The following is a 24,283-nucleotide window of genomic DNA, read 5'->3' on the forward strand; positions in this document are numbered from 1 at the left end:
TTTTGTCTATCATAAATTGCTTCTTTACTACTTCATTTTCCCCTAAGCACTTTTCAGTTCCGATTGTTTTATTGCCTGTTCTATATGCCAGTTCTATCGGGGGTGCAAATTCCGTATGAAAGGCGCAATGACAATAATATTTAAGTTTTTGCAGTAACTGAGGTTTTATTTATTTGTGTAAACATATAAAATAGGTTACACCCATATGTTTATGTCAGTGGGTCACACGCTTAAAAACATTACGTACCGGTATACATAGGCTGCAGCATGCGTTGCAGAGGCACACCGCCCCTGCGACATCTACACCAATCACAAGATGTCACTATTATCCCTCATCGTATTGAATGCGCGCAAATCATGCATGTGTTCTAGTAGTTGCCAGGTAGAAAACGCTGTTTCGTCATAACAAAATATTCCCTACGTTATATTACTAAGAAATACAACTAGAGTTTAAAAAAAATACATTCAAGGTAATATAGATATTCCAGGTTATTTGTGCGCTACAACTGCAGGATTTTTTGTTCCGACAACACATGGAAACATCTCTGTTCGTGTATTATTTTTTTATATAGTTAATGGAACCAAAACAAATTAATAATGTAATTATTTGTGTTATAAGTTTGTATTTAATTGCCATGTACTACTATCATGTTTCATACAGCGATGATCCTTCTTCTTTGCATTTTCCGGAATAATAGAGTCGTTGTGTTTACAAGGAGGGAACGACATCGCCACCTGGTGGTGTATTCTAAACACAGTATAACGTTATCTTTACAATATTGGGAATACAGAAAAAACACCTACCCTATACTACATATTAAATGTTATTGAACAGAACTCTGGTGAGATGTTATTGTGAATACAATGTAAAATGTTGCTCACTCACTGCTGGAATAATAACTAATTGCTTTGGGAAATCTTGATTTCAGGTTTCAGAGATTCCGATTCCGATTACATTATTAATCCCAGGAAAAATAGTTGCTGTTACTGTTGAAATGCTCAAGATATAAAAATTATAATGGAAACTAGAACATTCAATAGAAAACAAAATACTACATTGACAAGACAATGCAAATGTATATTTAAAAAAAGTATGTAAAACATGATATGATGCATTTATGAATGAATATAATGGAATTAACAATTGATACAAATCATTCACACTGAGAAATATGATTATTCTGAAAGGAAAGTAGACTAATATTTTCCTAAAAAATGAATAAACAACAACCGACCGCTAGAGGCGCTGTTCCCCTCCTCCTCCCATAAGCGGGGGAGTGAGAGGTGCATGAAATGGAGAAAAATGGCGGATCATGTGCAGGTAAGCAGAGCTATATGTTTTTGTAATCAACCAACGATTGCTGAAGGGCAAAGTGTACTCGCACACGGACACGGACGCATCATTTTCTATTTAAAATATAACTTTTAAAGCATGCACAGAGCAGGAAGTCTCCCCGTGCCTGTCCACAGTAAGGATGTGTGTGTGTGTATGTGTGTGTGTTGTGGCCTGTCATCGTGCAGGCGGCTTATTGCAGCAACGTTGTTAGCCGAAGCTATCATGCTATAGTTGTTGTGGAACCACAACAAACCACTTTTGTGGTGTAACGTGATGCCTTTTAGTCCCAGAGTGTTACGGTCGTCCTAGTCCAGACCCTAGTCCTATAACAACACGGTTTATATTCACATTATGAGAGAGGAGAAACAATGAAGCTTCCTGATGATGGACGTCGAGGAGGATGGAGCTGTCAGGGTAGCAGAAGCCCTGCTACAACATAGTCCACTTTACACAATTAGGCGGACGTTATCCATGCACGGTGCTGGGGATTTGAGGTTATTTAGTGGTGTTTGTGGAGCTCTGGGAGGGTTAGGGTTAGGGTGAGGGTTATCCAGGCTAGTCTCGTTAGCTTCGCTCTGACACCAACTTCTCCCGCGCTGCCCCATTCAAACACATGTGGTCTTTATCAGACTCGACTAGTCTCTTATTTTACCTGCGGTCCTGCAACCGAATGTCTTCCTAATGATTCTACACAGACGGGTTTAACGCTTGAGCAATATAACGTTGGGAATGCAATGATAGCGATCTACGGTACCATTGCATTGTCTGTATAGCCGCATCTTGTAAACCAGCCCTGCTGGTGTGACCAGTTCAGGGTTTCTTAGCTGGACTCAAGTTGTGACTTCTTAATTGTTTGATGTCCACAGTTTAAACTATTCAAAAGTGTTTTAATTACTATTTGTTATTGCATATACACCTTGCCTAATGAATGTATTGCAGCCAGTTAAATATATAATTATATATGCATATATGAAGTCGATCTATTTCGATGTCATTATTGCACTGTCCACACCATTTCCTCCATTCGATTGCAGAATTTAGACAAATTTTGTTTAAATGTGACTTCATCATTTATTATTCGTTTTGCCATTTGTCTTGAAATTCCTTTTATGTTTGGAACTAATGCATTGGATAACCTAATAATTAACAGTATAAACTTGTTATAGTAACTTCTTAATAACACTACCCAACATTTTACATGTGCTAAGAAAAGTAATCTTGTGGAGTGAAGATCTAATGTCCTATTTTAACCTGCTACAGACGGATGGCTTGGCACCTTTCACATTTGTATTTATTTTCAAAGCAGATGGGGATGGTGTTAAAATATTAAAGGGTAACTAATACTTTTCAATGGCAATTGAAGGTGTGTAATGGAGCTGTCATAATTTGGTCATTTGAATGTTGATATGAGGCCAATAGAGGTATTTGTGTACAGACCTAAAAACATTGGATTCGGAGCTTGTGATTAAAATGAATTGGTTGTATTGCTTGGGCTTGAGAATTGGTAGATTCTGTTTTATAAATTCCCCCCAGGCTTCAACACATTTTCCATGGTCTTATATCAGTAGCTTATGTAAATGGTTATTATGTAAAAGCTTGCTATTGATATTGACTGTCCCTCAGCAGAACTATTATGGAAAAACAACATCCACTACACTCCCCTCCTGTCATTTTTACATGAATGCCAGAAAAGGCTGCTGAATAATTCGCCAGCTCGCCTGTAATTTAAACCGCTTTGCTAAAGACCATCTGTGGGTGCAAGTGGCCCTACGCATTGTGTCCCCACCCCCACCGTCCAACATATTGAACAAAAAAAACAACAACAAGGACGGTATTTATATTTGTTTTACTCTATTTCCATATTGAGCTTGACACGTAACCAGACCCAAAATGGGCTGTCCTCTGGGTAGAACCTGATTTGTTGGACCCCCCCCCAGTGACGGTTCCTTCAGGAGAGCAGAGGCCAGATGTGTGCGTTCTAGAAGGGTCCCTCTGGTCAACCCTTATCTACTCCCGGCAGAGTTGTACTTTCAGGCAGACGAGTGTTATCTGTGACAATAACTGGGCGTTCCACTCCTGGTCTTGTTCCCCGGCCCATCCACTGGTGTGTGTGTGTATGTGTGTCTGGGAACGCTGTCGCCTTTATCATCAGTCAGCTGTTTAAAAAAAAAACGCTTGTACTATTACTTATGCTACAACTAAATGTTGTTCTGCTCGACAGCCAAATCCTGAAACAAAGAGATGCTAGAACAGTTGTTCCTTGTGTTCATTTGCTCATCAAATGTATATTATTATTATTATTATTATTATTTTTATTATTAGTTTATTATTTGCAGGGGTGTTTATGGGTTGCATCAGAGACATCTCTCTGATGCAACACAATGACTCTGCAATCTTCACGCTGCTCTGCTTCTAGGTTGAGTAAAACTTAGTGGAAAGGACGGCATGTTTGTTACCTATTAATCAGTATACACATTTGAACACGGAAGAAGTCGGTCACGTTTTTCTCACAGTAATTGGGTTTGTTTCCTGGTGCTTGCCTCACATTTGGTGAGGTGTCATCTTTCATGGTGTAACAAGTTAATTCTGGGATGATTCTTTTGGTAGAGCGTTGACGGATTCCACAGGCAACCTGTTTTCTCTGTTTCTTCAGATTAACATAACTTTATATGTTGATCACTTGTTCTTAGAACATTTATTGTTTACTACTTGGTCGTAATATTTGATATGGGGCATACTTGTGACAAATCATCAAGTTAACAACTCTCTACACACTACTCGAGTTTTCTTATAAAAACCATATACATCTTTCTCTAATATGTGTGTGTATGTGTGTGCAGGGCCTTGCCCAGCTGGAGATCCTATGTAAACAGCTGTACGAGACCACGGACACGGCCGTCCGGCACCAAGCGGAGAAAGCCCTGGTCGAGTTCACCAACAGCACCGACTGTCTCAGCAAATGCCAGCTACTACTGGAGCGAGGCAGCGTGAGTAGTACCCTCCCTCTACCTTTCGTTGGTCCCTCATCCAGTTTGCTATTGGTCACCGGGCTGGGGCTCGTGACCAATAGGAGCCCTTCGCCAACTGTAGTAACATAGACCGAGAACAGCCAATTGCAACTAAGCATTGCAACTAAGGTGTAGCCAGTATAAACACTCCAGTAACCAGATCAGGAAACAGCCACAGTGAGTCATAAAATGTTTGTTTTTTAATGTAATTAATAACGTGTATGTCATAGGTGCCCCCTACTACAACCCCCCTCAAATATTAGTTTGTCCTTTATTGTAGGATTATGTGGAATGATAATGGCGGCAAAATAGAATAAATACATCAACACTTCTGTATGAAAAACATGAGACCACATACTGTGGTTGGCATGAGCTCATGAATGCTGATGTACTAGATTTATCTATTTCCAGTACGATGATGCAAGTACTTTATTACCTCTTGTTACATTTCTGTGCTGACACCTTCTCTCTCTCTCTCTCTCTTTCTTTGTCTCTGTCTCTCTCTCTCTCTCTCTGTCTCTCTCTCGTTCTCTGTCCCCCAGTCTTCGTATTCCCAGCTGCTTGCAGCCACCTGTCTTTCTAAACTGGTGTCTCGAACCAGCAACCCTCTGCCCCTCGAGCAACGCATCGACATCCGTAAGTACTCCCCCGGGTACCGAAGCTTCCTCCAATCTTCTGCATACAACTCATTCATATTGAAATGATGCAACGATGCTTGGGAAATGCAACAGAATTATTAGATATGTTGTGTGCTCATTACTTCACACCCGGGCAAGCAACATTTTGGCCAGGTTTGAAACGTCCTGTATCAGGTAATCTGTTCCTGGCGAACACAGCTGGTAGAACGTGGCATTGGCACTGCTAACCACTGGCACTGCAACTGCATGGCATTGTTTTATGGGTTTGATTCCCACTTTTAATTAACCACCCCATGCAGGGTCAAATATTAGCACCTGCCACTGCAATGGCGGATGGATCGGACGATTAACATGTGGTTAAAGATAAAAACCCAAAGGACATTTTGGACACTCCACCCATGCTAACAAATGGGTGCAGTCCCTTTTGTTTTAGTCCACCATGGGTCATAGCCTAGATTCGCTGTGTTTACCCGGTGTCTGCTGTGCTCTTTGCCCAGGGAACTATGTGTTGAACTACCTGGCCACGCGGCCCAAGCTCGCGGCGTTTGTGACCCAGGCGCTGATCCAGCTGTACGCCCGCATCACCAAGCTGGGTTGGTTCGACTGTCAGAAGGATGACTACGTCTTCCGGAACGTCATCGCTGACGTCACGCGCTTTCTACAGGTAGCTGTAGTAGTGGTTTGGTGTGTGAGTGAGTGTAGAATGTACCAAATTTCAAAGGCGGCAACTATGCAAGCCGGCGTTCGCCATAATCATGGCCCTCGTGCACGCCCCGTGAGCAGAGTGTGTGAACGGCCCACTGTCCCCAATAATGTCACGCTGAAATGACTGCTGGCGACTGTAAATGCCATGGCCGTGTGTGGACTGCCTATGTACTTCACCAACGTTGCATTCCAGCAACTCTGAATTCGGACTGTTTGTCTGAGTCTGAATGATCGTGTGTGAGTCTGTATAACTGTGTGCATGTTTGTTTGTGTCTGTGGGTGATATTTCTATGTTACTACCCATGTAGGTGTCTGCACACTGTGTGTGAGTTTACATTGTATGACGGATGTCGGTGTAGTTTCTTCATGCTGATGGTTTGTGCTAAAATCTGCCAACCTATGTGCTCACGCATTGTAGCAGGACAGTGTGGAGCACTGCATCATAGGAGTGACCATTCTGTCCCAGCTGACCAATGAAATCAATCAGGTGAGCCCTCCTGTCCCCCCCCCCCTCTCCATTGGTTCCTACTGAGATAGAGGTGTATCTACTGATCGACTTGATTGATTATTGATCCCTACTGTGTGATATCGATGTGCAGGCGGACACGACGCACCCCCTCACCAAACACAGGAAGATTGCGTCGTCGTTCAGAGACTCATCGCTCTTCGATATCTTCACCCTCTCCTGTAACCTGCTCAAACAGGTACGACGGCTGGTGGGATTGGGTTTGAAGCAAATGCCTCTAAAAGGAGAGTGTTGGTTTACATTGTCATTTCGAGTGAGGCACCAATCAATCATAGACATGAGGGCAAAATAGTCTTGGGGTAATCATCCTAGATGTTCTTGGTCTACCTCAGCATACTAGAGCAAGCGGCCTAACCCCTACCTGCTCCTTAATGACCTGTCTGTACTGTCTAACCCCTACCTGCTCCTTAATGACCTGTATCTCTACTGTCTAGCCCCTACCTGCTCCTTAATGACCTGTCTGTACTGTCTAACCCCTACCTGCTCCTTAATGACCTGTCTGTACTGTCTAACCCCTACCTGCTCCTTAATGACCTGTCTGTACTGTCTAACCCCTACCTGCTCCTTAATGACCTGTCTGTACTGTCTAACCCCTACCTGCTCCTTAATGACCTGTCTGTACTGTCTAACCCCTACCTGCTCCTTAATGACCTGTATCTCTACTGTCTAGCCCCTACCTGCTCCTTAATGACTTCTCTGTACTGTCTTACCCCTACCTGCTCCTTAATGACCTGTCTGTACTGTCTAACCCCTACCTGCTCCTTAATGACCTGTCTGTACTGTCTAACCCCTACCTGCTCCTTAATGACCTGTCTGTACTGTCTAACCCCTACCTGCTCCTTAATGACCTGTATCTCTACTGTCTAGCCCCTACCTGCTCCTTAATGACTTCTCTGTACTGTCTTACCCCTACCTGCTCCTTAATGACCTGTCTGTACTGTCTCACCCCTACCTGCTCCTTAATGACCTGTCTCTGTACTGTCTAACCCATCCCTCCTCCTTAATGACCCGTCTCTGTACTCTCTAACCCATCCCTCCTCCTTAATGGCCCGTCTCTGTATGTCTAACCCATCCCTCCTCCTTAATGGCCCGTCTCTGTACTGTCTAACCCATCCCTCCTCCTTAATGGCCCGTCTCTGTACTGTCTAACCCATCCCTCCTCCTTAATGACCTGTCTCCTTGTAATTGTAACTGTCATATTTAACTAACTGTCCCATGTGGATGTCGCCTGCTCCCCCTCTGGTCCTCAGGCGTCGGGGAAGAACTTGAACCTGAACGATGAGTCCCAGCATGGGCTCCTCATGCAGCTGCTGAAGCTCAGCTACAACTGCCTCAACTACGACTTCATAGGAACCTCCACAGACGAGTCCTCGGACGACCTCTGTACTGTCCAGATCCCCACCTCCTGGAGATCAGGTAACTGCAAGGCTTCCACCAATAGGAAACAAGCGCCGTGAGCTGCGCAAGTTTCATTGGCTCATTGGGCTCATTGGAATGTATTGCATTTTGATAATGGATTAATTACTTAAGTGATTTATCAGGCAAAACGATGGCAACTCTTGGCTGCTTTTAGTTTCGGAAAAGCAAATATTTGTGCAAATATTTATTTTCTTCACAGCAGTTTTACCTCGTTAACAATACCAATTGGGAACCAGTTAAATCATTGTAAAATAAGGTTGCATACCATGTGGAGTAAAATTTGTGACTCTAAAGTTGTTTTTCTTTTATAATCTTTCAGCATTTCTCGATTCCTCGACGCTGCAGCTCTTTTTCAATTTATATCATTCCATCCCACCGTCCCTGTCCCCGTTGGTACGTAAACTCTCACTACATCGTAACAGACAAATCGGATTTGGTTTTACCGAAACGCTAAAATCTATCATCTTTTTGTTGTGAAAACTTTGTTGTGTTCCTTTTTATGTGTTGTCCCTGTTTGAAATGTTAATGTTTGTGTGTCTCTCCGTTGTCAGGTGTTGTCATGTCTAGTTCAGATCGCCTCAGTTCGAAGGTCGCTCTTCAACAACGCAGAGAGGGCAAAGTTCCTGTCACACCTCGTCGATGGAGTGAAGAGGATACTGGCCAACCCTCAGGTACACTCACGTACACACAACTTGTATTTGAAATGTCCAAATGTAATGTCAAATGAAACATTTTCTGATTTTATAAATGATTTTGCAGTAATGCAGAACAATTATTTACAAAATGACTGTCTGGGACCTCCGTGGTCCATCCCTCTGGTGATCTATGCGTTGTGACCCCTGTGCACTCTGTACTCCAGTGTCTGCCGGATCCCAACAACTACCACGAGTTCTGCCGTCTGCTGGCGAGACTAAAGAGTAACTACCAGCTGGGTGAGCTGGTCAAGGTGGAGAACTACCCCGAAGTCATCCGCCTCATCGCCAACTTCACCGTCACCAGTCTTCAGGTATGTGGGGGCCTTCTCTGTCTTGTCTTGGTGACCCATGAGGGCCAGGCTCAGTTAAAGAGTAAACACTAAACGCTACGGTCAAACCAGGGGTTTCTTTAGCCTGGTATTGACCTGTGGAAAGGGTACGTTCAATCCAAACCTACAAAACTGAGCCAATTTGAATAATCTATTAGAATTCTCATCTAATAATCTGATGGATTTCCACCGTTTTTTTATATTGATTAGATTGATCTGAACCAGATTTAACTAGTTCCGATTTAATAATCGGAACTAGTTTAATCTGAACCAGATCTAATAACATGAAGCAGAGTTTTTGATGGTAACCTCAACCAGTTTCATGTGACTCAACTATCTCTCTCTCCCCCTCTCCCCCCCTCCTGTGGCTCAGCACTGGGAGTTCGCCCCCAACAGTGTCCACTACCTGCTGAGCCTATGGCAGCGTCTGGCGGCGTCGGTGCCGTACGTCAAGGCCACGGAGCCCCACCTGCTGGAGACCTACACCCCGGAGGTCACCAAGGCCTACATCACCTCGCGCCTGGAGTCCGTCCACGTCATCTTGAGGTGAGGCTGGGAGGCGTGCTCAAGAACTAGCACTATGTGAAATAGTGCAAGACAGAAACCGGTATTTCGGAGTAAAAGATTACAGATTTATCGGTTGTTGATATATCTGCCAATATTCCAAATATAGATATAGACCTCTTTTTGATTGGGGTGTCTTGGGATTTGCTGCTCACCCTCCAGCCATGCTTCTGGCCACAGCAACATCGCCCTAAAACCATGAGTTACTGGAACCAATAGTATGGGGAGGAGCTACTCACCTTCAAACAGAACAAGATCTAAAACTGTTAGTGTTGGGAACGTTTACGTGGATGTGCTCTGGTTAGAGGTTCAACCACCACAGTAGAGGATTTATAAAGAGGTGATTACGTCAATAAATGATCATTTATTCCCGTCAGACTTACACACATTATCAGTCCTATGATATCTCGGGTGTCCTTGGACAAGTCCACCAGCGACCCGGTGGAGATCCACGTCCTCTATGTAACCCCCCGTCCTCCTACCCCAGGGACGGTCTTGAGGACCCCCTGGACGACGCGGGCCTGGTGCAGCAGCAGCTGGACCAGCTGTCCACCATCGGCCGCTGCGAGTACGAGAAGACGTGCGCCCTGCTGGTGCAGCTCTTCGACCAGGCGGCACAGAGCTACCAGGAGCTGCTGCAGTCCACCAACTCCAGCCCGGCCGACGCCACCGTGCAGGAGGGTACGTGCCCCTACACACACACGAAAACGCGCGCTTTTTATGCGTGTGCGTTGTTGGTGGTGTTTTCTATTATTTTTTGGGGGGCTGTCCAAAAAAAATATTTAAAGGACCTTTTTAAAGGTCTCGGAAATGTGTGTTTATATTCTCAACTCGTGTTTAGTTTTTTTTAGTTTCTTTTTTCTATTTAATTTTCTTTGTTTTCCCTTGTATTTAATCTACCTTTCTAAATATTTACTCTTTATCTGTGGTTTCCTTATCTTGAGCGAAGAAAGTGGTGACCAAACAGTTTTCCTCCGAATTTAATCAACTACTCCAAAATTGACTTCAAACAATGTTTTGTTTGTAGAGAAGAATTAGCTCACGCAAAACAGGCAGGAAGTGCCCATGGTTGGGGATTTGGGGGTCAGACCCGTGTTATTAGAAGCTATGCATGATGGGGGAGGACGACCCAGCAAGGTTGTGTAGAATGCACCAGTGTTGCAAAAGTTGAAATCTTCCCACGTCCTATGTGACGTCACAATGTACAACCTTCCGACCATCTATTTAAGGAAAAATGATCATATCTAAAAATCATCATCTAAAAAGAACCTCACTCACTAAACCAGGTTAAGGCGAGGGTTAGTTGGGTCCACCAGCTGCATGCATGGAGAGCTGTCAACCACACACCACTACTACTACCACTGGCTGGATTTGCTACCACTACCACTGGCTGGGTTCTCACTATAGGCCTGTTGCTATGCGGTTGCTATGCAGGACGGTTGACATGGCTGGTGTACATCATTGGCGCGGTGATCGGGGGCCGAGTGTCGTTCGCCAGCACGGACGAGCAGGACGCCATGGACGGCGAGCTGGTGTGTCGGTAAGATCACTACGTACTACGCTTTGGATTTCTTTAAGGGCCCCCGTTTGTCCCACCGGGTATGAAGATGTTGGCCTCGAGTTTAATTAGTCAATTAATCAATTTGTGACATCACAAGTGGTCGAGCGTCCACTCACAATTTATCCATTTGTGACATAACGAGTTGTGTCCACTCGCATTATTTCCATTTGTGACATCACAAGTTGTGTCCACTCACGTTATTTCAATTTGTGACATCACAAGTTGTGTCCACTCACATTATTTCAATTTGTGACATCACAAGTTGTGTCCACTCACGTTATTTCCCTTTGTGACATCATAAGTTGTGTCCAATTGCATTATTTCCCTTTGTGACATCACAAGTTATGTCCAATTGCATTATTTCCATTTGTGACATAACGAGTTGTGTCCTCTCACATTATTTACATTTGTGACATCACAAGTTGTGTCCACTCGCGTTATTTACATTTGTGACATCACAAGTTGTGTCCACTCGCGTTATTTACATTTGTGACATTACAAGTTGTGTCCACTCGCGTTATTTACATTTGTGACATCACAAGTTGTGTCCACTCGCGTTATTTACATTTGTGACATCACAAGTTGTGTCCACTCGCGTTATTTACATTTGTGACATCACAAGTTGTGTCCACTCGCGTTATTTACATTTGTGACATCACAAGTTGTGTCCACTCGCGTTATTTACATTTGTGACATTACAAGTTGTGTCCGCTCACTGTATGATGGGTCCGATCCGAACCCCGTCTGTACCAGTTGGTACAGTTCACCAGGGAGTTCACTGTGAGGAGATGATCTGTGTCCTTCAGTACTTGTGATGTAATTGTGTGTGTGTGTGTGTGTGTGTGTGTGTGTGTGTGTTCGTTCCCTCCTAACAGGGTGCTCCAGCTGATGAACCTGACGGACTCCCGGCTGGCCCAAGCCGGCAACGAGAGGCTGGAGCTGGCCATGCTCAGCTTCTTCGAACAGTTCAGGAAGATCTACATCGGAGACCAGGTGCAGAAGTCCTCCAAGGTAACTCAAACCATCCCCTTACTGCCGTACAATGGCTCTACATTGGAGACGAGGTTCAGAAGTCTTAACCTTGCGTGGTGGCTGAATTCAAGGGATTACGACCTTGCGAGGAGACATCTTGCCAGGCTTCAAGTTATGCGTTTGTGTCTGCAGCCATCATCCGTTCCCACCAATCAGCTTCCTATGAGTCACTTTGTGATGGACAGATGGTTCATCCATTCACCTGCCAAGTATTTTTGGACCACGCTAGGCACTTTACAAAGCACTTTCCAAGGTTGACTTCCCAGATGGTTCTGTGTTACAAACCATCTTGCGGGTCAGGCTGCAGAAGTCCTCTAAAAGTGGTTCAGCTCATTCTGTGCATTAAGAGGCTCCTGTGGCCAGGAGGATGACCAGGGAGGATATACTTCACAGCAGGGGTTCAGTGGGATTTTTTTTTTTAAAGTATTCCAATGAGCTGAAAACACAGTAGACAGCTAGACCTCCTGGGGTCCAAACATAACACGACAGTCCCAACAACGGATGTCAAACACATTCTGTGAAAGTAGTGAGATCTCATCAACAAAAATCGAAAAAGATGGCTCCTGACAATAAATAAAGAGATGAGGATGATTCATTTGGCATCGCTTCATTTGGCAAAACAGACACTGTTGTTGTCATTATGACACATTTCCTTGGCTAGCAGGACTTCTGGTGCCGCCTGAAGTCCTATTTGACTCATCAACAACAAGTGTTGGTCGGAGACGCCCCGGGCCTAAACTACGGATCCCAGTGGGGGTCTTGAGAGGCTGACCCACCGAGCGACACCATTTTACACCTGATGCGTCACCCCTAAACTAATTATTAGTATCTTACGAGACGTTAACTGGAGCATTGTTCCACACTAAAGGGGCTCTGATGTACATTAACGTTCCTCGTGAAAAGAGAGTTGGATGCTGCTAATGGGGGCAGGATATCTCTGACGGGATCTCTTGTGTCCCCTGGTTCCGGTGTTTATGTTCGTCCCTCCCCCACCTCGACTCTCTCTCTCTTTGAACGCATGGTGACAGACAGAGGGGGGCCAAGTGGACGGAGATGATGAGGTCCTTTGTCCCGCGCCTTGCGCCGGCCTCTGTATACACTGCTGACGGCCGTGCTTTTGTAGAGGACCCCCTATGCGGTGCCTTTACCCCCTCCCTGTTGTTTCAGCGCTGTGTTCTTTGCCCCGTCGACATGACGCGGCGAAGTTCATCACGCCCTGCTGACTGGGCGCGTTCTCCTATGTAGGACGAGTGCGGCAGAGTGCTGACGGTGCACATCAGTGGTGGAGGTCCATCATACATACATAGATATAGATGGATAGATATGTCTATAGAGATGTAGATATATAGACAGATATAGCGATGGATGAATAGATAGATGGATGGATATATCTATAAATGGATAGATGGATATATCTATAGAGATGGATAGATAGATGATATAGCTATAGAGATGGATGGATAGATAGATGGATGGATATATCTATAGAGATGGATAGATAGATGGTATAGCTATAGCGATGGATGGATAGATGGATGGATATATCATTAGAGATAGATAGATGATATAGCTATAGAGAGGGATGGATGGATATATCTATAGAGATGGATAGATAGATGATATAGCTATAGAGATGGATGGATATATCTATATCAACAGATATATCTATAGAGATATAGAGATAGATCTATAGATTGATAAATGGATATATATATAGATGGATAGATATCTTTAGAGATATATAAATATCTATATCTCAATGGGGGGTGGGAGCCAATAATGCATGAATGAGTCCCTAAATTGTATAAAAAACCCAAATGTGACTTCTATGATTCTTGGCTGATGTCCTGGAGAAAACTTAGTTTAATGCGTGCACGGAATGGAAAAGCTGTGTTGACAGTGAACACATCTGTTGTTTGTTTCGCAGAATGCTACCCAAACCCATCCATTTAAAATGAGGATCCTTCGTATGTCACCTGCATCTCAATGCAATGATATGGGGGAAAATAAATAAGTGATTTTGTTGTATTTGTTATTTGACCCTATGCATGAAATTGCACCTCTGTATAAAATCTCAATCCCGGTTAAGATGTATACAAAATGAAACAATCACACAAATCTATGTTCTCCTCCATTGGGGAAAGTAGGCATCTATTGTAATGCTTAGCATGGCTAATGCTAAATAACTGCAATCAAGTAGTGCTTCGGCACACCGAGGAATTATCCCATTGAAATCTAAGCGTATGTACCGCAGTGTCCATCCACCCTCTGAAATGCTTTCAGGGTTATTTATCAAAAGGTGTCTCGTCTCTAGAAAGTCACTCGCGTCTCTTCTGAATTATATGTCTGGTGACCTTGATATTGTGTGGTTTATAGATCTCTTGATAATGGCAGATCTCAAATAATGACGATAGAAATATGCGTATGGGTTAGATATAAAAAATAGCTCGACCTTGCTAGATGCTGTGGTTTGATTCACTTCCCTTCCAAAGACCTTTACCCTAATATTATATTTATTGTTCCGGTGGATTCAGAAAGGTCATTCACGGGCAGGTAGAGGACATTTTCCAAAGATGCACACAGGTAGAGTGCGGACATGGGCATGGAACCAAGTACCTTTCAGCCGGGAGTTAAACACCCTGACTGCTAGGACAGCTTGCACTGATGTAATGGCTGCCTGCTATTTTTAAATCATAAAGGATCAATACACATCTGTCATGTGTTCCTCCTTCAGCTTTACCGGCGCCTATCGGATGTTCTGGGGCTGAATGATGAGACCATGGTGCTTAGTGTCTTTATTGGTAAAATGTAAGTAGGAACCCCTATTGTCTGTTTATTTACTATATGTTGTGTGTTTAATTGACCTACCAACTGTGTTTGTTTGGAAATGTTTTGTAGACTAATACATGAATTGATGCTGCATTTTTGATTATACAGTATTTTAAACCGTAAAATGTTTGCTATATTGGGATGCCACCGCTCTGAACCGAATGTTGAAAAACTGAAAAAAGCTTTGTTTAATTACTTCGGTAATTATCCTTGTCACAGTGGCTCATTAGCTTATGGTGGTGTTGTTTTTTTCTATTTTTGTAAAATGTCTTCTTGTTCCACAGTGGTTAAGTAAACATGTGTTTGTTCTTTCAACAGCATCACCAACCTGAAGTACTGGGGTCAGTGTGAGCCAATCACCTCCAAGACGCTGCAGCTCCTCAACGACCTGTCTCTAGGATATCCTTCACCGCCCGGCCCCACTGGGAGCGGGAACGGTCACGTGAACGTTCACGCGCTGTGTGTATGTTCACGCGCTGTGTGTATGTTCACGCGCTGTGTGTATGTTCACGCGCTGTGTGTATGTTCACGCGCTGTGTGTATGTTCACGCGCTGTGTGTATGTTCACGCACTGTGTGTATGTTCACGCGCTGTGTGTATGTTCACGCGCTGTGTGTATGTTCACGCGCTGTGTGTATGTTCACGCGCTGTGTGTATGTTCACGCGCTGTGTGTATGTTCACGCGCTGTGTGTATGTTCACGTGTTTGATTCAGTTTTGTATAAACTTTGCATAATGGCTAGGTCACCTACTATTGTTCTCCACATCAGTTCAGTCCGACTTCTGTTGTGAAAAAGTAACTTGACACAATCACGCCAATGTAACGATATAACGAAACAACCGTGTTCTAGTTAAGGAGCCGCCCCAGTGGTTCACATCTGGCCTAGCCTAACGACCCACATGGTTCATTAGTTATTAAGTCACAACCTAAAAATAAATATAATTTACTTGTATTGCAGCAATGCAACAATGCATTATGTATTGTTAAAGACATAGAGCGACTGAATATCTCCTGCAATTGGGCCAAACTCTAAATAAAAGCCATTGAAACATGAACTTACTTTGAAACTTTAGTTAATTCAAGGGCTTCTTTCGAAGATGACGGTTTTGCAGATGTTCTGCGAACCTCTCAAAAGGCCCTTGCGACCCATTTGGGTTCTGACCTACTGAACCAAAGGATGAGGATTGTTGATTATTTAATGGATTTAAAAGTGATTGTTTTCCTCCATACTGTTGTTCTCCTTGACGCCATTTTGCACATACAGCAGTGTGAGGAAGTTGGTCAAGCTCACTGCGGTCCAGTTCATGTTGAACAACCACACAGTGAGTACAAGAGTACAAACATCATAAAGTGGACTAATTAACTAACTACGATAATACAGAAAAAAAAAAATCCATATTCTATAAAACCTATCATCGTACTACAATGGCTGAAGTTTGTAGTTAAGATTATTTTTGATTGATTTAGAACTGAACTGTAACATGTTAATGATATTTCTAACGTTTTTCAAATCTCTTCCTCTGTAGAGTGAGCACTTCTCCTTCCTGGGAGTGAACAACCAGTCGAATCTAAGCGACATGCGTTGTCGCACCACGTTCTACACGGCACTTGGGCGCCTCCTCATGGTGGACCTAGGTAATTACAACACTGGTCAAGTTTATCAGCGCTTTCTAGTAACCACTGGTTCAACCAGCTTTAGGTGGCAATATATGCTGAATGGAAATGGATACAAGAAAAGTGAAATTATGTTATTTATTTTTTATATATTTATTGTTACTGTTAAAAAAAATCATGTTTCCATGGTTTTAACCAATTCAAGAAGAGGGCAACAGTAAAATCTGATTACAAATATCAGCCGATTTATAGAGATGTCACGATTTCTCACTGTCTCCAAGTTTAGCAATGCATATTGGATTTGGTCATTGTGGCGGTGATAGGGATATCTGATGTGTGTTTCTGATAATTGTGGTGGTGGTGTTTGATAATTGTGTTGTGGTGGTGATGTTTGATGTGTGTGTCTGATAATTGTGATGATAGTGATGTTTGATGTGTGTGTCTGATAATTGTGATGATAGTGATGTTTGATGTGTGTTTCTGTGCAGGGGAAGATGAAGACCAGTTTGAACAGTTCATGCTGCCCTTGACGGCTGCCTTCGAGACCGTGGCCCAAATGCTCAGTACCAACACCTTCAACGAACAGGAGGCCAAGGTCACACACACACACACACACACACACACACACACACACACACACACACACACACACACACACACACACACACACACACACACACACACACACACACACACACACACACACACACACACACACGTTTGAACAGAGTAAAGCACACGGTACGAGTACGAACATTGTCTGTATTATTCACCTGCCTCAAACAGGATTTTGGATGCGAAAATTCAGTCAACATTCTCCGTCTGCCCAGACGCGGCCGTGTGCTTTGGGCTTAGCTGTAACCACAACGTGTGGCCGTGTTGTTTTTCCCCTTGCAGAGGACTCTGGTGGGTCTCGTGCGTGACTTGAGAGGAATCGCTTTCGCCTTCAACGCCAAGACCAGCTTCATGATGCTGTTTGACTGGATGTATCCTCACACCCCCTGCTATACGGACCACCCACCACCAGGGGAGCCGTTGGTTCTTAGAGTCTGTCTTTAGATTACATTTTGTTTCAAATGATATACATGATCTGATAGTATTAACTGTAGTCCCGCTCATACGGATTGGATTATATAGAGTGAGTGTATACGGATATGAAGGCTAGGTTTATAAACGCTTCGAAATCCTCTGAACTTGCTATACGTTACCTAGTATTTAGCAGACACTTGTATCCATGGCAACTTCAAAGCAACACAGGTGAATCACAAGTGATTAAGGAGCCGGTAGGGGTGAGGGCATCTTGCTGTGGACTTCCCACAGGGAGGATGTAGTCATGGGGTGTAGGGGGGATGGGGATCGAAACCCAGAACCTTTCTGCGGGGACTTGAACCCCTATCATGTTATGTCGAAGTCTCCCCTTGACCCAGTGCGTCAGATACCCGGCCTACATGCCCATCCTGCAGAGAGCCATAGAGCTGTGGTACCACGACCCAGCATGCACTACACCTGTCCTCAAACTTATGGCTGAGCTCGTCCACAACAGGTGAGTGACGCCTGATTGCCAGGCGGTGGCGTGTTTTCAATGTTGCGTGGATGTAGATTAAAAAAATTAATTTATCGCCATTTTGAAATCGTCTAAGTCTTATTCAGAATGTTAATTTCCCTTTCTTTGATAAATACTCTTTCATTGACGGTAATAAAAGGAATTGAAAGTTCTGAGGTCTAAGCTACTGCTGAGGCGATTATCCAATAGACTTGAGATGGAGAGTAAGATTTGTATAAAGTTGATGATTCTTTGATTCATCAAAAATGTCCCTGGATCTAAACTAATAAGTAATTATCCACTAAACTGTCTGGTGTACTGTTCTTCATGGTGTTCCTGGAGGTTTTGTAGAAGGTGTTGGTTCTCAGGTTCTGTGCTCCACCACTCTGGTCTGTACTGAAGTCATCTTCTCGTATCTCCTCTCCTCTAACCCTCTAACCGCCCTCGGTCGCCTGTGGGGCCCACCCCCCCGCCCCCCACCCAGGTCCCAACGGCTACAGTTTGACGTGTCCTCGCCCAATGGGATCCTTCTGTTCAGGGAAACCAGCAAAATGATCACTACCTACGGTACCTGCACCAGACCATACCTACCCCTCCCTGCCCTGCCATTCCTCTTCCTCCACCACCTCCTCCTCCTCCCCACCCTTACTCCAAACCCTCTCCTCCCACCACCACCACCACCAACCACCTCCTCCTAACTTTCACCTCTGACCTTTTGACCCCTTTCGAGGTGAGCTCCCCACAGTGTCAGTGTGTCTCAACAGTTTTTCGTTCACGTTTGTTCGTTGACACGTTTGTTTGTCTGTGTTTGTGTGCTCAACCGTTTTTCCAGTTTAATTTTTCCGTGGATGAAAAACACATTATACAGATAACCAACCTTAGAGTGAAAGTCTCCAAGATCTCTGTTCCTCTTTGGGGACACCCGTGGCTAAAAGAGCAACACGCCGCTACACACAAGTGAGCGAGTGTGTCATCCACCGCTGGGTGACAAAACGCCTCGTTAACGGCACCACTCGTGATTTGAACGCACCGTGGGAATATCTCCATCGACACCCATTTAGTAATATTTACAGCGCTAATGTAAGGGCTTTCATCAGTAGGTCGTAGGCTCAGTCTCCATGTGTGTTCGCTCGTTCAGAGCTACGTAGGGGCTTAACTGATCTTTTAATTGACGTGAAAATCTTTCGAGATGTTCGAGATTACCACTTTGAGTTGTCAGTGTTATCGTCAGCTTTCTGTTTTTGAACCACTCAGAGTGAATCTGATTGTTCTGCCATCGCTTTCGCCTCTTTCCTTCATTTCCGGAAGCATGTTTCCATGCCTAATTTCATCCATTTCTTTGACACGTTTTCACATAAACAGCAACATGTTATTGTGTGGAAACACAAAATGTTTATTTTTTTTTTAAACAAACCAGCGTTTGTTTTTTTCGCTCTCTAACCCCACCCGTTGGTCCTCGTCCCTGCCCCCGTTGCCCAGGTAACCGCATCCTGACGCTGGGCGAGGTGCCTAAGGACCAGGTGTACGGGGTGAAGCTGAAGGGCGTGTCGGTGTGCTTCGCCATGCTGAAGGCGGTGCTCAGCGGCAACTACGTCAACTTCGGTGTCTTCCGTCTCTACGGCGACGACGCCCTGGACAACGCCCTGCAGACCTTCATCAAGCTGCTGCTGTCCATCCCCCACAGTGACCTCCTGGTCAGTACACTACTGTAATACTACTGTAACACTGATACTACAGTAAGCTGCTGCTGTCCATCCCTCACAGTGACCTCCTTGTCAGTACACTACTGTAATACTACTGTAACACTAATACTACAGTAAGCTGCTGCTGCTGTCCATCCCCCACAGTGACCTCCTGGTCAGTACACTACTGTAACACTGATACTACAGTAAGCTGCTGCTGCTGTCCATCCCCCACAGTGACCTCCTGGTCAGTACCTAACCCTAAACATACTGTATCACTAGGATTACAATACTGTAACACTAGTACTATAGTATTCATCAAGCTGCTGATATCCCCCACAGTGACCTGCTGGTCAGTACACTGTAACACTACTGTAACCCTAATACTACAGTATTTAGCAAGCTGCTGTTGTCAATATTGTATGCTACAATACTACGGTCATACTACTAGAGTAATGAGATACTACTACAACTCTCATCAACTGCTGCTGTACATCCAATATAGTGATGTGATTCTCCTCCCTGATGTGCTCCGGGCTTGTGTTTTTACAGGACTACCCCAAGCTCAGCCAGTCGTTCTACTCCCTGCTGGAGGTGCTGACCCAGGACCACATGAACTTCTTCGCCAGCCTGGAGCCTCACGTGGCCGTGTACATCCTGTCCTCCATATCGGAGGGACTCACCGCGCTGGGTAACACACTCTGTCTGATCCCCATGTAGACCGTGTCCACACTCACACAGATGCATGTGAACACTTTTTCCGGTGTGACGATGCCCCCGGCCACACCCCATGACTACTTCCTACCAGTGGAAATTCCACAGCAAGATGCCCCTCACCCCTACCGGCTCCTAAATGACTTACACCTGTGTTGATTTGAACACAAGTTTCGTCCACCCCTAAAAAATAACATTTTCCCATAGTTTGTACCTCTGCTACTTGTACATGTTGTGATGATCGTGTGTGTGTGTGTGTGTGTGTCCAGATACGATGGTGTGTACGGGATGCTGCTCCAGCCTGGACCACATCGTCACCTACCTGTTCAAGCAGCTGACGCGCTCCACCAAGAAACGGCCCGCTTCCATGGCAACGGACGACCGCTTCCTGCACATCATGCGGCAGCACCCGGAGATGATCCAGCAGGTGGGTAGTTGTTGGGGATGTGATGGAGTTCAAAGGGTCGTGTCTAGGAAACTGACTGCTAGTGGATCATTTAAGACTCTTCTATACCAAATTTGTTTATTTCTTTCTGGATTTGGTAGATGGCCTTTTAAATGTATATGACCTTGCTTTTACTATCCCTCTTTATTCGCTTATTTAATCGTTCCTCTCCAAGAGACTCAAACTGGGAGCAGATCAGAGGGGATTTCAAAGTGTTTTGCAGCAGCGTGCCTTAACTCGTGAATTAAATATATCATTTGTTTTATTATAATTCATTGAATTTTATACCGTCCTTTTTATTTCCCCCCCCTTTATAAATGTTTTGGTAGTCTGTATACTTGGCTGTCCCCAATCTATTTTCGGGAGCTCCAATATGATGCATGGAGGCCTGCTCCTCACACTCCCCTGTCCTCCCGTCCCCAGATGCTCTCCACGGTCCTGAACATCATCATCTTCGAGGACTGCCGTAACCAGTGGTCCATGTCCCGGCCGCTCCTCGGCCTCATCCTGCTCAACGAAAAGGTACAGGTTAGAGACATCGTTTTCCTCTCTCCACTCAGCGGACATGTTACGTGTAAGGTCGATTCGCTCGTTCACATTGTGTGTGTGCGTGTGTCTGTGTGTGTGAACTCGGCGACAGTATTTCGCCGACCTGAGGAACAGCATCGTCAACAGCCAGCCGCCGGAGAAGCAGCAGGCCATGCACTTGTGTTTCGAAAACCTGATGGAGGGCATAGAGCGCAACCTGCTTACCAAGAACCGGGACAGGTAGGGCGCACACACACACACACACACACACACACACACACACACACACACACACACACACACACACACACACACACACACACACACACACACACACACACACACACACACACACACACACACACACACACACACACACACGTCGCCCCTAACCCCTCCACCTGACGACGTACCGCAAAAGATGGGAGGTCATTTAGAGGGTTTTTTTTGTGTGTGTTTCGTCTCTCGTGTTTTAAAAATAGTCTCTGTGGTGGGTCTGGTTGACGTAAACTGTGAACTGAAAGTCCGGAGCAATGGCGTTTAAGCGGGGCCGAAATAGAGGGGATCGTGGTCAGGGTCCAGCCGTCGACCCCCGCTAGACCCACGGTCAGACCGCTGAGTGTCTTTCGATTGCAGCTTGAGTAGCTTGATTGCGGAGCGTGCATATTCATTTAATATTCCTCGGTTCTCGTGTGACGGCTGTGACAGTCAACTTGTTCCCTAACCCATAATAGCCGGTAAAACTGTAACAAAATATCTATAGGTATAGATCGATGGCTAGATCGATTTGTCGACCCTTTTTTTCCTGTTTGCTTGCTCCGTTCCATCCCTCTGAATCATTTAGTGGACTACATTTCATCCTGGTAAACGGCGATGCTCGGCAAAGTGCCGATCATCTGTCTGTCCGACGCTAACACCGGCGCTATGCTGGCGCTGTGCTCGCTCCCCAGGTTCACGCAGAACCTGTCTGTGTTCCGCCGCGAGGTCAACGACAGCATGAAGAACTCTACGTACGGCGTCAACAGCAACGACATGATGAGCTGACATTCCACACCCCGAGAGTCGGACCCCTGCGGACCACCACAGTCTCCCCTTCCTCCTTCACCCACCTCCTCCCCCTCCTCCTCCTCTTCCTCCTCCTCCTCCTCTTGGTTATACCTCTGCTAGCGTTTTCTCCCCCTCCTCCTCCTCCTCCTCCTCTTCCTCACCCTACTCACACCTCATTGGCTGTCGCAGTCTCCAACATTCTTTTTTTGTTTGTTTTTTTGCTCACCTTGGGCCCGGACGCCCAGAGGACTTTTATCTTTACCCCTGGCCGGGCGTAGGAGGGGGTATCGATCAATAAAAACCAACGTTCACCACACTTTTTACGTTGTACATGTCCCAATTTCCTGTTTATGGCCCCCCCCCCCCCCCCCCCCCCCCCCCTCACCTCACCCCTTGGTCCCCGACTCCCTCGCCCCCCCCCCCACCTTTTTTGATATGAGCATAATATAAATATATACAGATCTATTTTAAAGCCAGTCTGCAGAGGCTTCCATAGGCAAAGTCCTCTGGCGGGGGGGGGGGGAGGACGAGGTTTTGCGGGGGAGGGAAAGGGGAGAAATCATGGAGGGAGGGAGGGGAGGGCGCACTTCTACGCATTCTGGACAGAGGAAATGATAGTGGAGGAATGGGTGAGCGCGATTAGAGAGCAAGCGAGAGAGAGAGAGAGAGAGAGAGAGAGAGAGAGTGAGGTGAAAGTTAGATTTGAAGAGCGAGACGAGAGAAACATAAAGCCGGTAATCGTAGTGATCTGCTTCTGCCTGCCTTGTATAGAAAAAAAAAACACCAGTAACAAAAAAAAGTGTACATTTTTTTCTTTTTTTTCGTAACATTTTGAACAATGTTTATAATGAAAAAAAATACACAAGCATAATTGAGTGTGATTGAGTGAGCTTTTTTTCAGTAATAGTGAGTTAGTTCAACAGTGTCTGTTGGGGGGGGTTTTCCACCCATTAGAGGACAGGGAACAATAGTGTAAAGGAAAAGGGGGCGGGGGGGGGGGGGGGGGGGCACCTGAGCTCTGGATTGGGTAGAACATCACCATGTCAACACAAAAGAAGGTTAAAAACACTAAATGGACGCTGTGGATCCAAGCTCCATCTCTGTACATTTTACCCTCAAGTGTCGAGGTGTGGAAAACGGCCGCCGTCCTGTCCCGCCCGCAGGACTGGGAACAGCGATGACGACAGTCCTCCCGGGTTCCTCTTCTTCCTTCCTCTTCCTCCTCCTGAACCGTCTGTACACACCGGACCCGCCCCAACCCCTTAACGGCGAGGGGTCTTCAGTGGGACACCTTCCCCGGTCCCACTCTGCTACGGTTGAGTCAGGGTCGTGTTCGGGTGTGTAAGCAACGTGGTGTGGGCTATGTTCTCACCCTCTGGTAGGACATGTATGGGTGTAGCTTCCCGCCATTTTGTTTGCACTCCTCCTGTGGCGTAGAGGTCCTCCGTGTGGAGTCCTTTTTTGAGTGGGCGTGTTTGTGTGCGTGTGTGTGTGTGTGCGGCGTGGTGTGGTTTCGGAGGATCGGCGTAGTGTTCTGTTGCCTGGTGTGCATGTGGCGTTTCATGGTGGTGAGACTGTCGGGGTTGGGGGGGCTTTGGGTCGGGGGTGGTCTCCGATAGGTCCTCATTGGACCACCCGAAGACCACCCCCTCCTCCATCCCCCCCCCCCGAAGCATCGCATTCGCAGTGTCTGGTCATCCATGCTCACATGAAGGAAATGTTTTAATTTTTAAAGAGATAAAGAAAAAAAAAATAACATCGAGCTGTGGTAGAGATCGGAAAAGTGTAAAAAAAAAAAAAAATAGAAATGGAATACACAGCAACTTGGTATTAACCCTGCAAAGTTGCGGCTAACTTGATTTTTTTTGCGACGACTAGCGAATCTCTAACCAGTGTCCGCACCCATGGATGTTCATTTCGAGTTCCTTTTTTTATTATTTGGTTTCTGTCCCTGATGTGAATGTGTGGGGTCCATAGTGTGAGTAGCTGAATTGTTTGGATGTCTGCTGCATATAGTGTAAGCATTGTGACTGCAAATAAACCTCATCGGTTTATACAGGTGCTGCCT

The 24,283-nt window shown here is 45.3% G+C and overlaps 1 protein-coding gene across 2 annotated transcripts; it reads left to right on the forward strand.

Moving 5' to 3' along the window:
• The first annotated feature begins 1,270 nt into the window (after positions 1-1,270).
• On the forward strand, positions 1,271-24,273 carry xpo7 (exportin 7). 2 transcript variants are annotated; one of them, XM_084486627.1, is made up of 28 exons: positions 1,271-1,321; positions 4,177-4,323; positions 4,887-4,980; positions 5,480-5,646; positions 6,106-6,174; positions 6,287-6,391; positions 7,464-7,629; positions 7,952-8,025; positions 8,184-8,303; positions 8,492-8,638; positions 9,030-9,202; positions 9,708-9,901; positions 10,655-10,760; positions 11,657-11,792; positions 14,548-14,621; positions 14,961-15,041; positions 15,901-15,964; positions 16,169-16,277; positions 16,745-16,851; positions 17,154-17,242; positions 17,692-17,799; positions 18,284-18,366; positions 19,279-19,493; positions 20,034-20,172; positions 20,465-20,622; positions 21,064-21,168; positions 21,281-21,408; positions 22,119-24,273. In XM_084486627.1, the coding sequence occupies exons 1-28, from the start codon at positions 1,289-1,291 to the stop codon at positions 22,210-22,212; spliced, it is 3,285 nt and encodes a 1,094-aa protein (XP_084342753.1). In that variant the 5' UTR covers positions 1,271-1,288; the 3' UTR covers positions 22,213-24,273. The 2 variants fall into 2 exon arrangements, with proteins under 2 accessions (XP_084342753.1, XP_084342752.1); XM_084486626.1 differs by having other exon boundaries at positions 1,280-1,321; positions 21,064-21,162.
• Positions 24,274-24,283: the final 10 nt, after the last annotated feature.

This window comes from Micromesistius poutassou (genome assembly GCF_964030765.1).
Source record: "Micromesistius poutassou genome assembly, chromosome: 22".
Taxonomy (NCBI): Eukaryota; Metazoa; Chordata; class Actinopteri; order Gadiformes; family Gadidae; genus Micromesistius; species Micromesistius poutassou.

Bases quoted from the DNA above. Each gene is read 5' to 3' on its own strand.
- xpo7 (XM_084486627.1), top strand. From the start codon at position 1,289: ATGAAATGGAGAAAAATGGCGGATCATGTGCAG. The intron at 6,392-7,463 runs GTACGACGGCTG...TCTGGTCCTCAG, and splicing joins CCTGTAACCTGCTCAAACAG to GCGTCGGGGAAGAACTTGAA. The intron at 18,367-19,278 runs GTACCTGCACCA...CCCGTTGCCCAG, and splicing joins CAAAATGATCACTACCTACG to GTAACCGCATCCTGACGCTG.